The 15,076-nt window shown below is 37.9% G+C and overlaps 1 protein-coding gene across 1 annotated transcript in view; it reads left to right on the top strand.

Annotated features, from left to right (window-relative positions):
* pgbd5 (piggyBac transposable element derived 5) overlaps positions 1-14,752 on the top strand; it is a 40,683-nt gene extending 25,931 nt beyond the window's left edge. The window contains exons 5-7 of the mRNA XM_041788908.1: positions 4,708-4,905; positions 6,772-6,877; positions 9,349-14,752. Coding sequence (XP_041644842.1) covers positions 4,708-4,905; positions 6,772-6,877; positions 9,349-9,544 — 500 coding nt within the window. The 3' untranslated portion in view covers positions 9,545-14,752. The remainder of the gene's footprint in view (positions 1-4,707; positions 4,906-6,771; positions 6,878-9,348) is intronic.
* Positions 14,753-15,076: the final 324 nt, after the last annotated feature.

Raw genomic sequence — 15,076 nt, 5'->3', positions numbered from 1 at the left:
ACTTGTCACAGCTCATTAGATTAATAGGTAATGTGGACCTCAGTGGAACGCCATTTAACATCTGAAAACTAATTTTACTGACACTAAGAAAGGTTTTATGGTTTCTCCCAGTAACTGTATATCAACATCAGATAAGATAAGACAGGCTTTGTTGATCACCCATGTGGGAAATTCATTTGTCACAGCAGCTCACAGGAAGAGAAGAATATGCATATAGTGGATAAGTTGTGATATTGGAAAATAAAGACAGCAAAAAGGATTTAAAAACAACAATATGGGGTGCAGGTGAACAAGTGGTTACCTACCTGTCCATGTATCCCCCGTGCAGTTTCTGTTTCCCTTAAAGGTCACATATTTTACCCTTTTAAGACAAGTTAATATTGGTCTCAGAGGTCACCAAAACTTGCCTGGGAAGTTTGTTGCTAAAAAATCCCTCCAGTATTGGATTTTTGCATGTCTAAAAAAACCCTGTTAAAGCCCTGCTCAGAACAAGCTGTTTCTGTGTCTGTGGCTTTAAATGTTACTGAGCTGTCTGACACTGCCCCCGACTCTGCAGCTGAAAGGAGGATCAGGAGAGGAGGGCAGAACTTTCTTCCAAGCGGAGAGGGCCAACGGAACATGGGGGCGGGGCTAACTCCCTACATGACATCATGAGGGGAAAATCTGAGAGCAGCTTGTAAGCCCGATTAAGGGTTTTTGCATAATATGCTCCCTATAAAGTAGGCATCCAGGGTTCAGATCCTGCCTGTTGCTGCTCTCACATGTCATTTTCCTCTCTCTTCACATTTTCTAACTTTATCAGCTGTCCTATCTGAATAAGGGATAAAAGTCCCACCACTACCATCAAAAAAGGCAATTTGATGAATATGATAGGCATTATAATTATGGATGCATAGTATTGGATTTTTGCTGGTATCAGATATACTGATATTTACTCATTCGTTTTAGCTGATACCAGTATCCATACCAATATTTTGATATGTATTTCAGACCTAGAACATAAGTCTTGTTAAGTCTAACTTATTGGTACACACTGATGATATTATCAGACAATATTGTAGTTAATATTGGCAGAAATGTTCAAATCTGCTGATCAGTGTTAATTTTTCAGCTATTTTAAACTGTCCTAGTCTCAGTCTTTTAGTTCTAGTTACATTTGAGTCATTTTAAACCACTATAGTTTTTGTCTAGTTTTAGTTGACATTCTCAAAAACATTTTAGTATGGTTTTTTTTTCGATAAAACGTCTTACACTTTAGTCTTTACTTTAAGTCAAACCAATTTCTAACAATGATAAAACTGTACTATACTAATAGTGTAATTCATTCAAACTATGCTGATGAAAAAAGTGACAACCTTGTATGCACAGTGGAGAAATATGGATCATTTTAGTCTTGTTTTTTCTCATTGATGAAAACAGGGGAGCAGCTGGTGCATACAAGGGCAGCTGCTGTGCCATATTTGACCAAATGTTAGGGGCAAAATTGCCAGAGCAGATTTTTTGTCTCAGTGTAGCTCTGGAAAGAGGTTAGTAGCAGGAAATAATGTTTAATAAAAATAAATAAAATAAGCAATGAATTTAGAAAAATTCTTTGAATTGAGAAATTAGTTCTGAATAATAATCATGATCCAAATATTGATCAAAAATAATACTGATTATCATTTTGGCCAGCCCTAGAAGGAGGTATCAGCCTTGTCACCTCCAGTGTCAGAGCCTGGGTCTATTGAAGGTGGCTTTGCTGTTTGGGCTGTAAGCACCATGTGGTTGGTGAGATAAAGAACGCTTAGTGTGGATATGGTGGGCAGTGAGAGACAGCACAGAGGGAGCTTGATCTGAGGCACCAGAGCTCACTGTCCAGCCTCCCTGAGGTGTCAAAGGACCAACTGGATTATCCTGGCTCTTTCTGCACATCAGTCTACTAAGTTGATTTATGGGAGTAACTCATAAGGGCACAGTAGGGTTTATGAGTCACTGCTGATGCTTTTCCTCTCATTAGATCATAAACATATTTGTTAATTTCAAATCAATGATGAAATGTGACCAGAGGAAAATCGTGGTAACCTCCATGGCAGTAAATGATGACTACAGAGAGGTACAGTCATTATCACATGGTAATGCTGCTGTCGTCTCATTACTGTTAGTGGAAATGTCGGCGTTCACATCTCTTTCTCCTTAAGTTGTGCAAAAGCAAAGCCAAAATACCCCATGATGTTCACTGAAATATTGCTCTGCTAATGTAATTTGATGCTGAGGCAAACACAGAAGCGAGCTGTCTGGTAGAACCACGATATTGACACAACAACCCTTTAACTGACTGAAGCACACGTTTAATAAAGCTTCAAAGGTCCCTCTGGTCGTTCAGTCCACAGCAGAACAGTCTTGTGTTGGTTTGGAGCAGACACTCACTGTTGTGGAAAGTTCAATGACTATATTGTTAGTTTTATTATGTTTTTGCTCACCTTTCAGCCTCCTCTCTGCTAGGAGACACATTTCTATCAATCAGGGCATTACATCTGCTCTTCTGCTTTAAAGAACTAATAAAAACAAAACTGTTTAGACAAAGCATTCAGCAGCATGATATTAACTAACTATAATAAGAATCTGAGTTTGAGAAAATTTTGACTTGTAATTAGACTTTATAGTTTGACTCATGTCCCATCTGTTGACATGGACGAGGCAGGGTTTATGAGCTATACTGCAGCTAGTCAACCGGGGGAGCTCTAAATATTTTGGCTTCACTCCCGGGCAGCTTTGGATCCATTAATCTTAGCATACAGTCCAAAGTTTCCCTTAAGACTTACTAACACCCTGTTTCTTTAAAATGCTGTTGCTAGAAAAGGTTGATACTGGAAGCTGATCATTTATTTTCCACTGGTTTCCACAGATCTCTTATTTTTATATCAAAATCCTCTCACATTCTGACAGTACAATGCTACTGTTATGGTATGATCTGAATTCTCTCAAGTGGCCTCAATCTTCTTTGGTGCTAATAATAGCAGATATTAGTGTGATATCATGTCATTAAAGACTTATTAAGGGGGACAGGAAGAAAACAAAAAGACAAAATAAATCAAGCTCCTTTCATTATTTCATCTGCACAGCTTGATAACCTTCAGTCCCCACAAAAGCTCTTTAACTAAATAGAGCAATTGAAAAGTCAACCTTGCAGAGCTGCAGTACAAGTCAAGAAAAACAAGTCTGGAGATATAATCAATACTGTGTCATCCTAATGAGATGAAGCTACAACAAGGCATTCAGCCAGAAATATCCACTGCTGAGCTTATGAAGGAATTGTCTAAGAGTTTTCCTCCAAATTTATCAGGCTGGATTAATTAACTGAGTTAATTATGCTGAACTGCTCCGTAGCACTCGCTATGGACACACACACAAAAAAAACTTGAGATAGAAATCTCTCATTAAAAAAAAAGCAGCAGCATAGTCAGCCACATGATTGTTTCAGCACTGCTCAGCCATGTAGGAAATAAAGGAAGGAAATGGGTTGAAAAACTGAAAGACAGATGATGAATGAAGATGAGGAGTTGAACAGCAGAGCTGAGAGAGATAAAAAGAAGGACTCACATCAGAGGAGAAGGCATAAACCCCCATGATTACAGAGGAATACTTGTATACCTTGATGACAAACTGAGCTTTAAAGCTAACACTTAAGCCATCCACCAGTCAGACTGTTCTTCAGAAAGTTTAAGGATTTCCATGTGGATTGAAGCCAGGTATTTAGACTGAGAATACGGCTGAAGCGCTCTGCCCCGCAACCGAGAGTGAGGATTTGGCCAGATAAAAACAGTCTCTCTTGTGTCCTTTAAAATGTTAAAAAGCAGGTTAAAATCTCTTTTTGTTACCTCAGACTTCCGATGGGTTGTGTCATTCATTCCAGCATGCAAAGCTATTTTTGTGACTGAGGGGGGGAGTGAGGGGAGAAGGTGCAGGAGTTTGTCCAGAATAATAGGGACGGTGGCACCAGGAAAACAGAGTGATGGCGTTGATGAAGCGGACGTTCCTGACGACTGTCTCCGATGATTAAGGTGGTGGGAGGGAAGAGAAGGCGAGGAGAAGTGTGGGGGCCATTGGATAGTCAATGTCAGCTGTGCAGACACTGGTTACCATTTGCTACCATGACTACCATTAACACAGCAAACATTTATTTCTTGGAAGTGTTAAGTTAAAAAAAAATTTGAATACAATGAACATTGCTTCTTGTAATTTTGATGTGCCCAGTAAGATGTCATAATTTTTTATCTATTCAACAGGGAAAAGCCAGAATTTGTTTGTTCAACATTAAATTTTATGAAGAATTTTACAAAAAATATTGAGATCTGAGTGACTGTAATCAGGGAATTTTTTGCTTGAAACATGAGTCAAAAGTAGTTTACCTGTTATCTTCTTGTAAGTTGTGACTCACTCAAATACATTTGAAAAGAAAATATTAAGCATCAGCTAGAACCTGAAAATTCTTATGATTTTTTTGTTTTAAAAACCCTTAAATGATTAACCGGTTGCTGACATGGTTTTCCATCTAGTAATGATTGTCTGACTGATTAATCTACTTGTCCTCTCGTTCAAATTAGACAGCGATACTTCGTTTATATTACATAGGCTCCTTTACAGTACATTCGCCTACTGGACTACTTAGGTCTTTCTGTAAAAGAGCTGCTTTTACAGATGTTGACATATATTTGTATTTCCCTCCAGATATCTACTGCTGTGGTCTGCTGAGCACCAGGAAGAGCGACTGTACCGGATTACCACAAAGCATGCTGGTCTGCGGTGCGACACCTGCACAGCGCGGACAGTCAAGAGTGATGATGAAAGGCAGCATGTCGCTGATCAGCTGGTACAACAAGGGACACTTCAGGTTCCTGACCAACGCTTATTCCCCCACAAAACAAGGTACACAATGCTGCGACATGTCCATTACTAAATCTGCAACAGCATATTTGTCTTGTGGCTACTGAATATCATAAGAAAGTGAATACAATATGCATTGTAGCACAAAGTCTGCAGTGCACAGCACATGTACTCAAGTGACGGTTGGTTGCAGGACAAAGCAGACAAAGGAAACATGGCAAAAATGGTGGATTATTTCTTTACTGTGTTTAAGATTTTTGTAAATAAAAGCAAAGCTGCCCGAATCTATTGAGAATTGATCATTATTGGCCTGCTTGTATTGAAAATGCCTGATCCAGATCAGATTAAACGCTTGTATCCACTAATCCAATCACTTAATTATTACCCAGGTTTATGTGGCTGAGAGAGACACTGTGTGTGCAGTGTAGTTAAATAATTGAACTGTTAGCCAATGAGCACACCGGTGTTGTAAATCAAATTACACTGAAATGCTTTCAGCTTGAAAAAATGTTGCCATATTGTCTGCTGCTGTGGCCACTGCCCATCAGTCCTCACTAGAAGCAGCAGCATAAAGCCACAAATTTTGTTCTTAGCCTTGTAAGTTGAAATCTATGTTGAAAAGGCCAGGATAAAAGTTGCTTAGCAAACATAGAGAGGCGACATAATATTTTTAATGTTGGCTTAGTAAAATGACATTTGGGGAAGGTATTTAAAACATCATCATGATTTATTTAAAAAAAAAAGCTTGCTTCAAAGAAGTTTTTGCTAAAAAAAAATGCCATATTATTATTGACTATGATTTATAAAATCAAAAATACGTATGTGTTCAAATGATAGAGCAGGCAGCAGAAAAAAAACATCAGGGCATCCATAATTATTATTCTTTTAATTGAGGCAAGAATGTTTTATGGGTTACCATTAATGTGCCAGTTTTCAGTGAAAATCAGATTAACTTAGCAGCAGGGAAATTGGCACATTGTTAAGCGTTTGTGGGAGGGAAAATCAATGAGAGCTTCTAATCCGAGATAATCCATTTCCAGGAGGTGACAGGATCATGATATTCTCCCCCTCTTAAGGAATAATCCTCTCTCCGTTTAACAGATTTGTTAAACCTAGTGAAGGGTTGCTCTGTGTTACAGCTCTTTAAATGAAGAGATAAACAAAGTAATCTGTTGACCTACTCTATGTGCACACTAATGAGTTTTTATGCAAGTTCATTTCACTCTTAGAAGGGAGAGCAAAATAAGCCCACATAATTTTGTCTCGAGTGTCAAATAAAAAAATTAAATATTAGATTATGAAGTTAACATAATGGAACTGACTTAATGGGAACTAAAAACAGACTCATCCAGTTTAGCCTTGGCGGATACATACACATTAGGTATACTGGAGTCTAGATTCCTGTCACGGCTGGATTACAGCCGTAAAATGAAGCATAATTTTGTTACTGCATCATGAATTCATGCCCCAGATTTACTCATGAATGTTTCGAGAAATTTAAGGTTCCCTGAGCAGCTGGCGTGTTTTTTTTTTTCCTCATAAATCTGAAGTAGAGGCTGGTGACAGTCAAGAAAAGTAGGGCAGAGAGGCGACTACTTCCACTAACTGATGTTTCCATTTACATGCTCAAGCATAAAGATTGTGATATGGTGCATGCTTCATTATTGCTGTCTTGGACTTAAATGTATGCAGTGATCTTTCTGTTATTTGCTACATCTGTGCTTTGTACTTAGCCTTTTTTAACAAAGCAGATCCTCCTGAGACCGCAAAAGAAAAAGACCAGCAGAGAGAATAAATAGTGCCAATGATCCTCTCCTGAGAGTCCAGAGAAAATTAGTCCCTTCAGTGGGACCTTGTTATTCTGCTATACGTCTCACTCTCACTTTGCTGTGTCTGTGTTTATGGCAGGGATGATCATCAAGAGGAAAAGTGGGGAGATCCCGTGTCCCTTGGCGGTTGAGGCCTTCGCAGCACACCTCAGCTACATCTGCAAATATGACGACAAGTACAGCAAGTACGTCGGACTTTTACAGTCATTTGTGACCTTCAGCATGTTTTCATGCAATAGGTTTATAGTGATAAGAGCTAATATAGCTGGTGGTTATATGCCTCTGCAAGGGACCACATACAGTAATGGACAGTGATGGTACAGTGTTGGGTCAAGAAGAAGGGCAGGGGTGATTTTTGTGTGGTTGTGTGATTGACAGAAATCTTATTTCTTTAAACGCGTAGGTGTGTGTTTGCAATAAACTTTTAGTTACAAAGCAACTGAAGTGAACACAACAATCTTTATTCTCCTAAATCCTTTCAGTTGTGCTGAAAACATTTGAGGTCCTTTGACTTTGTACTTGTCAAATGTATTCAGTTCATCCTTGAGCAAGAGGAGTCATCTGTGCAAAGGTTGAAGAAGATCCCTCAAAACCAAGACAAACAGATATACAAATACGTGTACTTATACTTGAAATATGACATAGATCATGCATCACTATATGCAAACTATACTTCAGTCCTGGGGTCTTCATCTGACAGTTATAGATTTTTGAGACAAGGACAATAGCTGTAGTGATCTCGGTTTACAGATTCTTCATAAAGGTTGAGATGTCAGACACTACATGCTCTGGTTTTGTTTGTAGTACATTATAAGTTTGAGCTAACCCAGCATGCCAGATGGATTTGTGTCACACATCCATCTGGAAAACCACTCGTACACAGTGTTTAGGAAAGGGCAGAGCCTTTGAAAAAAAAAACTTGGAGGGTGGTTGGATAAACGTTCTGTCTGTCACATCTTTACGGGCCAATCAGAGCAACAAAAAACATGTGATGTAGCTGCTACCGAGCTGCGCACCTGCACCCCTACCAAAGGAGTAACCTCCAAAGAGAACTGCATAACGCCGCAAACCATGGCGACTGTAGACATGTCAGTACACGACTTTTGTCGTTTTTGAAAAGAAAACGACTCAGTGCTGTTCTTTATTTGTCTTTTAACGAAGAAATGTTGTCAAGTTCTGATAAAACTGGCACTTTAGCAGCATCCACGCTAACATCTTCCGCAATTATTGCACCGGCCTCCTGTTGCTGCTCGCTTATGTCACGACTCTGCCGTGTCTCAAAGTACTGCCCCTGGATGCTGATCGGTCCTGTCACTTTCTAACCGGGCCCAAACGGTTCAGATGGGAGCTTTGCAAGATGGATTCGCCAGTGAGAAACACAGAAATAGGCTTATCCATCTGCTTTGCAAGTTTAAGTTTGAGCTGTGTTGACCAATTAGACATCGGCATGATTTGGTGTGTACATATAATGTGTTCAACAACAAGCAGGCAAAACTTTTTCTTTGTCCTTGCAGATGACAAATCAGCTCCCATCAATGATAATTTTATGATGATTTATTCATCTCTGTAAACAAAACCCTGAATCAAAGCACAGCTAACAATCAATTATAAATTAAACATTTTAACTTCAGCCATAAATCTGTTTGGTGCTTTGTGTGATACATGGTTAGATTCCCTCACTGCATCAGAAAGGGCTGAACTACATTCAGAAAACATGACTTTAAAAGTTTTCTTCTCAACTTAAAGGGATATTTCGGTGGTTTTAACAGGTTCTTGGCAAAGGTAGTGCAAGTACCTTAGTAGCAGTGATTTCAGTGAGCATTTCCCCTTTAAACAGGATGAGTTTGGAGAAGCTAGGCTATACAGCATAGCAGACAGGTGTCGTTTCCTTACATAATTTAGCAAGTTTAAGGTAAAAATAGGCAAAAAAACGTTTGCAATGATGTTAGTTGAGCTTAAGCTACGTTAGCTCATCAGCTCCGGTATCTATGTAGCTTACACTGCTAATGGAGCTACGTAAGCTACGTAAACTATGCTAGCTGTGTTGGAATGTTTTCATGGAGGACATGCTTTTTTCCTGTTTGCAGACTGTATACTCGGCTTCATTAAACATTTTGTTTTTAGGTTTTGCAGGTCAGGTTTATAACTTAAAACTTTTGGTATCCTAACCATTAACTTAAAACTTACCATAAACCTAAGCAGAAGTAAAATCTGATTTTATTTAGAAGTTTATTCCTGTGTTGAGATATACGTTGTCTCAGATGAATGGTCTGTGAGATTGGCTGTCAGAATTGAACAGTGTGCAGCCAGGCTGTCTTGCAGGTAGTTAAAATCTAGTGTCTTGCATCCCTAGTTAGCAAAAGGAATATGTGCTTTTTTTTACCACTTTCATGTTTTTTTTTCACTAATGTTACATTTTGTTACCCCACAGTACCCCATAAAAATGTGTTGGTCCTATCTATCTAGCCTTAGAACTGTACCTTAAAAGCAACAGACACCTGAGAGTTTTGACAAATTCAGTAACAGGTGTGTTTTTCATCCATTGCAAGTTCTTCGGTCCCTCTTAAAGAATTTAATTCAGACTCAAGTGGCTGTTTTCACTTGTAAAGTCATTGACTTAAAATTCCCTGTAGTAAGAAGCTGTTTCCTCCCACAGGTACTTCATCTTCCATAAACCCAACAAGACCTGGCAGCAGGTGTTCTGGCTGAGCATCAGCATCGCCATTAACAACGCATACATCCTCTACAAGATGTCTGACGCCTACACGGTAAAACGCTACAGCCGAGCGCAGTTTGGAGAAAGACTGGTCAGGGAGCTGCTGGATTTAGACGACTGCTCCCCCACACAGTGAGGAGGAGGACGAGGACTACAGGAACACACACAAAAACACACAAACACAACCCCTACACACTATAACACATATACACTGGTGTACAGACTCTGCAGTCTGTGTCTATGTGATGAAACTAAAGCAGTGCCAAGCTGATGTCTCTCTTCCTCTAGTTGTTTCTGTGGTACTGTAAATATTCATTCACACCACTGTACACCACGCAATAGAGAATCATGAACCATGGGACTGTTCACACATGCCTCTACTGTTACTTCTACACACAGATTTACTAAGGATTTGTCAGCAGGAATATTTCACATGCAGAGGAACATGGAGAACAATGAAGAAGGGATAAATTCACCCTTTAAATGATGTCAGCTTCAAGTTAACTCCTATCACAGAGTGAAATCCCTGATATGAGCCTGAATCTCCACTGTGAGAGTTCAAATATGTAGTCAACAGGCTACATGTAGCTCCATATCTGCACTCTGCTGAAACACCTGTAACAAAGCTTAGTAAACCAGGACTCTGGTGTGTTCACACGCTGCATGCATGAAGAATCTGGATTGTAGTGTTCAGTTGTTCAGTGTGAAAATGATTTCTGCTCAAGGTGGGTTTTAAAACTTTTATTTTTGTTTGGTGTGTGTTTGTATTTAGCAAGTGGACCTGAAAATTTGTGAATCTGAGGATGTAAATGTACAGCTATTGTGATCGGGATGGGTTGTGCTGTTGTTTAACATTTTTGCTCAAGGAAGACTGTCAGGGGATGTAAAGCCACAGCCAGCAGTGTAGCACAGATTCAAAACCTCTCAGAAAAAATTCAAGGAAAAATAAAAAACAGACTCTGTGCCATTTTGGGTATTTCTCAATAAAAGACAACATTAATAAGTTTTAATAAGGTGCAACTAGGGTGCAAAACGTTTCGACGCCCACTGCAGCTTAAGAGTGAAACAAGTTTTAGCTTATCTATAGGTGTGGTTTGATAAGATCTGATAGATTGCATGAAGATGGAAACCACTTAAAACCACAACATTCATCAGACTTTACTGAAAATATTGAAAATCATGCTCGGCAGCACTCTAAATTCTTGTTGAAACTGATTAGGATTTTTTTTTTTTTTAATTTGGTGGAAATGATTTGTTTGCGTAGACTCAAGTTTAAATATATAAACTTCCACCTTCAATGAGTTAAAAGAACTTGAAACATCAGAGGCCACTGATTACATAAAAGTTTTAAGTAATTGAAAAAACAGATCAAAACAAAATCAGGTACTTAGCCTTTTTAAGTTATTGAAGTTCAGTTTAACTCAGATTCATGTTGGGTTGGCTTAACTTTGGTAAGTTAAACTACACTGCAAAATACAAATCAACATGTTTAAGTACTTTTCATAAAGATACATGTTTTTTATCCACTGCAATTTTCCCTTGTTTCTATCATGTGCTTTAATCTTAAACACAAGGTAAGCCGACTCAAGAGACTACAAGTGACAACAGCTAAAAGGGGCACACTGAATCAGGAAGTCCCCTCAGTATACTGTCCATTGTGTATTGTGGTTGGTTCCCACAGGTGGGAGCTATCTAACTGAGTCAGTAACTTCACACATGATGCAAAAGTGTCTAATGCCCAGTGGCATTCTGGGAAACTCTGCAGATTTAGGATAATTGTCAAAGATTTGAGTATAAGATATGTTAAGTGATTGAGTGGTGTTTCCCTAAAAGTAACAATTGCATTATATAGAACTGAAATACTACCTGGAATTATAAGTTCACAAAAGTCATTTTTATTTCAGCAACCGTTAACTGCTCAATTTTAAAGGGAAAGTCCAATAGGTGCACTTTGATCCAGAATGTGTTCTTTCACAAAATTCTGTATCATTATCCTTGTTATGTTGAGGTTTTTCTCTACAGGTGGGACTTCTCTAATTGAGTCAGTAGTTTCACTCATGGTGAAAAACTGTCTAATGTCTAAAGGCATTCTGAAAACAATCTGCAGATTAAGGAATTATTGTAAAAAATTGAGTACAAAATACTTAAAGTGATTGAGTTCCATTTATTTAAACCTAAAAATGTGTTCTCAGTAAGACAGAGCTGAAATAGATATTTTAACAGTTGCACAAAAGTTCTTGAAAACATACCAGTTTGAGGGGGTGAAGAGAGAGCCCCAACCATAAAAAGACTCAATGAGTAGTTGCTAAATGTTTCAGAAATATTGTACTCATGTGCTTTAATAGCCAGACGTTTAAACTGCAGTGTGGTACTGATGATAATCAAACAATTACAATACCGCGAACAAGAACAGAAACAATATCTATCTTCTGTAAAATGATCAAAACTTGCAAGCGTACTCCTGACTCTGACAATGTATTTTTATAACAGAGACAGTGTGTAAGAATAAGTTTGCAATTTCTGATAGATCCATAGAGGTAGTTACTTGAAGTTGTGTTCTTTAATGCAAATGCTCATCAAGTTATGTAGATTGAATCATTTAGAAGCTCCTAGTATCCATATTTTGTATAAAACAGTGAACAGTGATGTCCCCAGTTATAAAAAATACTTATAACTTAAGCAAAAAGAAAAGAAAAGCAATATGTGAAAAATATCCTTCTCCATGTGAGCCAGATGTGAACTGTTCAGTGTGTGAGACTTTCAGGGTCTTTGCAGTCAGCCTCAAGTGGACGCTCTTGGAACTGCAGTTTTTTGCACTTCTGCATTGGCCTCATTTTTCAGCATTAGCAGCTGCTACCAAAAAGTGTCAAAAGAATTCAACAATACTTAGAAAACAGGTTTACAAGGTCATAAATAAAGGCACCTGAGCCTCAGCCCAACCAGAAGATTTTTTTTTTTTTATCACTCGTATAGTTCACTGTACTTTAGCTTTGCATGGCAGGAAACTAAAGAAATTCTTGACTGGAAGTTCAGTAATCTGGTGTTGCTAAGCAACAAGTTTAATCTTGGCCAGTTGGCAAGGATTTCAAATGATATGTCTTGGCAAGATTTATGTCCAGGAAGTAAAATCAGTGTCGGATTGTAAGCTGTCTCACAGATGTAGGTCATGATGATCCTGCCTTGACCTGAAACTCATCAGGACCTTTAGATGCAAAATCAGTTATTCATTTTTTTGCTTATTTTAAAAAGTGCAACTCTTTTTTAAAGTGAAACTTATCTTTCACCCCTAACCCTATTATTTGTATTTTCTATTTCAGAGTAGAACAATGCATTTACAGTAGGGTTGTCATGATAACAGAATTTTAAACTTAGATATGATACTAGTAAAAATCAAATGGTATTGATACCTGCTTTGATGCCATGGCAAAAACAAGCAAATCCTAGATGACAAATATTATATGGATTATATGGATGCAATTTGGTCTGAACATGAATGATGATCTCATCTAGAGCTGTGGTTCCCAACCTCTTTTCCTCAGGGCCCCCTTCTCAAATCTGAGAGAAGCTCAGCCTCTCCAGGGCCCATCTGGAAGAATTAAACATCAATTTAAACTGATTTCATTGACACAATCCCAACATAATGGACCTATTTATTTGTCAAAGGACATGTGAATAAATTATCCATTATTACAATGCTGCCTTAGTGCCACAGAGTTAAATAATAAAGAGGATCTGCTAATTTTTGAGGAAAAAAAAAAATCAAAATTTTCAGGTTTAAATAGCTGCAGCTTTAAACTATAAATGTTGTATATTCACGTGAATCAAAACTTAGAATTTTTGAGAATATAAAGTCAAAATAGCTAAGGGCAATAGTACTGCAGCTGAAAGCCTAACCAAATTATACTTTTACTTGGACTGATCAATAAGGAAATACTTGAGGTTTTAGCCCAGAATCATCACATTGTCATCATCATCTGGATTAGAAGAGACATTTCTGTAAACTAGGGCTATCCTAACTGTTTTACTTTGGTTTTTTGTAAATTTACAACTTTATAATGTTGTCAATTTATGATTTAAAAACTTTTAATTTTTGATTTTATTATGTAAAAATTTACTAACTTTGAAACTTGGAAATTTTGAGTTTTCTCATAAATTTATAACCATTTTAATTCTGAAATAATTAGTTTGGTTTCTTGTACATTTCCAACTGTATAATTTCAAAAATTCAAGCTTTTTTCTTTAAAAAAAAAGCAAAGACTGTGACTTTTTTCACAAAAGTAACAAATCCTGTTTATTTTTTATCGTTTAGGTGGTCCTGCCATTGTACATTAAAACGTATGCACATGTAATTTTGAAAACATCAGAGCAGACAGTGCTCTGCTCCCCCCTGAGATCTTTGGTGCTCTCCCCAGGGGTGGTTGGGAGCCAGTGATCTAGAGGCAGGTTTTTTGCCAAGTAACAGACTCATGGCTGCCCATTCATTTGTGTCCAGCCAATAGAGGTATCAACAGAGCAATTTCAGATAACACTTCCTCACACTGCTGTCTGTGGCTTTAACGCCCACTCTACAGTCCACTTTGCTTGTTGTTGTAATGCTGAAATCATGTTGTGAAGATTTAAAGTGAAAGGTTTTAATGTGTGCCCGCTAAATCAGCATGGTTTGTGTGTAAGATGAAGGTTTTCGTGGGATTTGCTTGCAGGGCTCATGCACTTTTTTCCCCATCACAGTCTGGCACTTTGAGAAGATTGTAAAGTTAGGCAGATGTTTAATAGATAATCTTTTTAGCTTTTATTTGAAGCCAATGATACTATACACTGCTCCCAAAAGAATATGGAAAATATGACATGGTAAGTTGTGTAAATAATAGATCATTAATGGACTATATGAAAAAAAGCCGATGAAATAAGGCTGAAAATGAACAACCAAAACTGAAAGATTTCCACTGTAGATTTAGAGTACAAGGTCAAATATCTAAGTGTATATTTTGTTTACAAATTACTGTGAGTGTATTTCCATAATCACTCTGTCACTGAGACTCAAGATTGTGATTTTTTTAACTTTTTCACTAATCCAAAGCATCGTTGTTATTGTTGTTGTTGCTCTTGTGTGTGTGAACCATTGAATGTTGTCTAATCACTGTTCACCCTGGAATAACACTTCTTATCTTAGCAGGCACCCTTATCCTGTCATATCATTGTAAAAACACGGTTTAAATACACAACGTAAGATAGGATGAAGTGTATGGGTTCATTTGATGGAAATGCAGAGAAGACTCAGACATTTTAAAGCCATCTTGCCTGATAGACGTCATTTGTCTTGTATGAGTGATTAAAGGAAAATTCCACATGAATGAAAAGTTCTTGAAGGAGTTTAAAGAGTTTTGAGAGTCTGTTGTTCTTTCTGCCTCTGTTCACTCCAGTAAAACTCAGTAAAAAATATTGATATCTGTTTTGATTGTCTTAGGCTTCCATTAGCTGGTCATTTATAATTTTTGATGATCAAAAAACACAGGCAAACGCTTGCATTCTGCCTGATATGCACAAATACATTAGAAGAATCTCAAAACACCCGATCCCTACCATCCTACTATTTTTCAGGGGTACCAGACTTACCTATCTGATCCTAAAGTGGAGAGCCACAACAAAGCAGCACACAGTCCATTGATTG

Source organism: Cheilinus undulatus, linkage group 6, assembly GCF_018320785.1.
Source record: "Cheilinus undulatus linkage group 6, ASM1832078v1, whole genome shotgun sequence".
Lineage (NCBI taxonomy): Eukaryota > Metazoa > Chordata > Actinopteri > Labriformes > Labridae > Cheilinus > Cheilinus undulatus.
The sequence above is the reverse complement of the archived record's forward strand: the minus strand, read 5'-3'. Positions and strand labels throughout refer to the sequence as shown.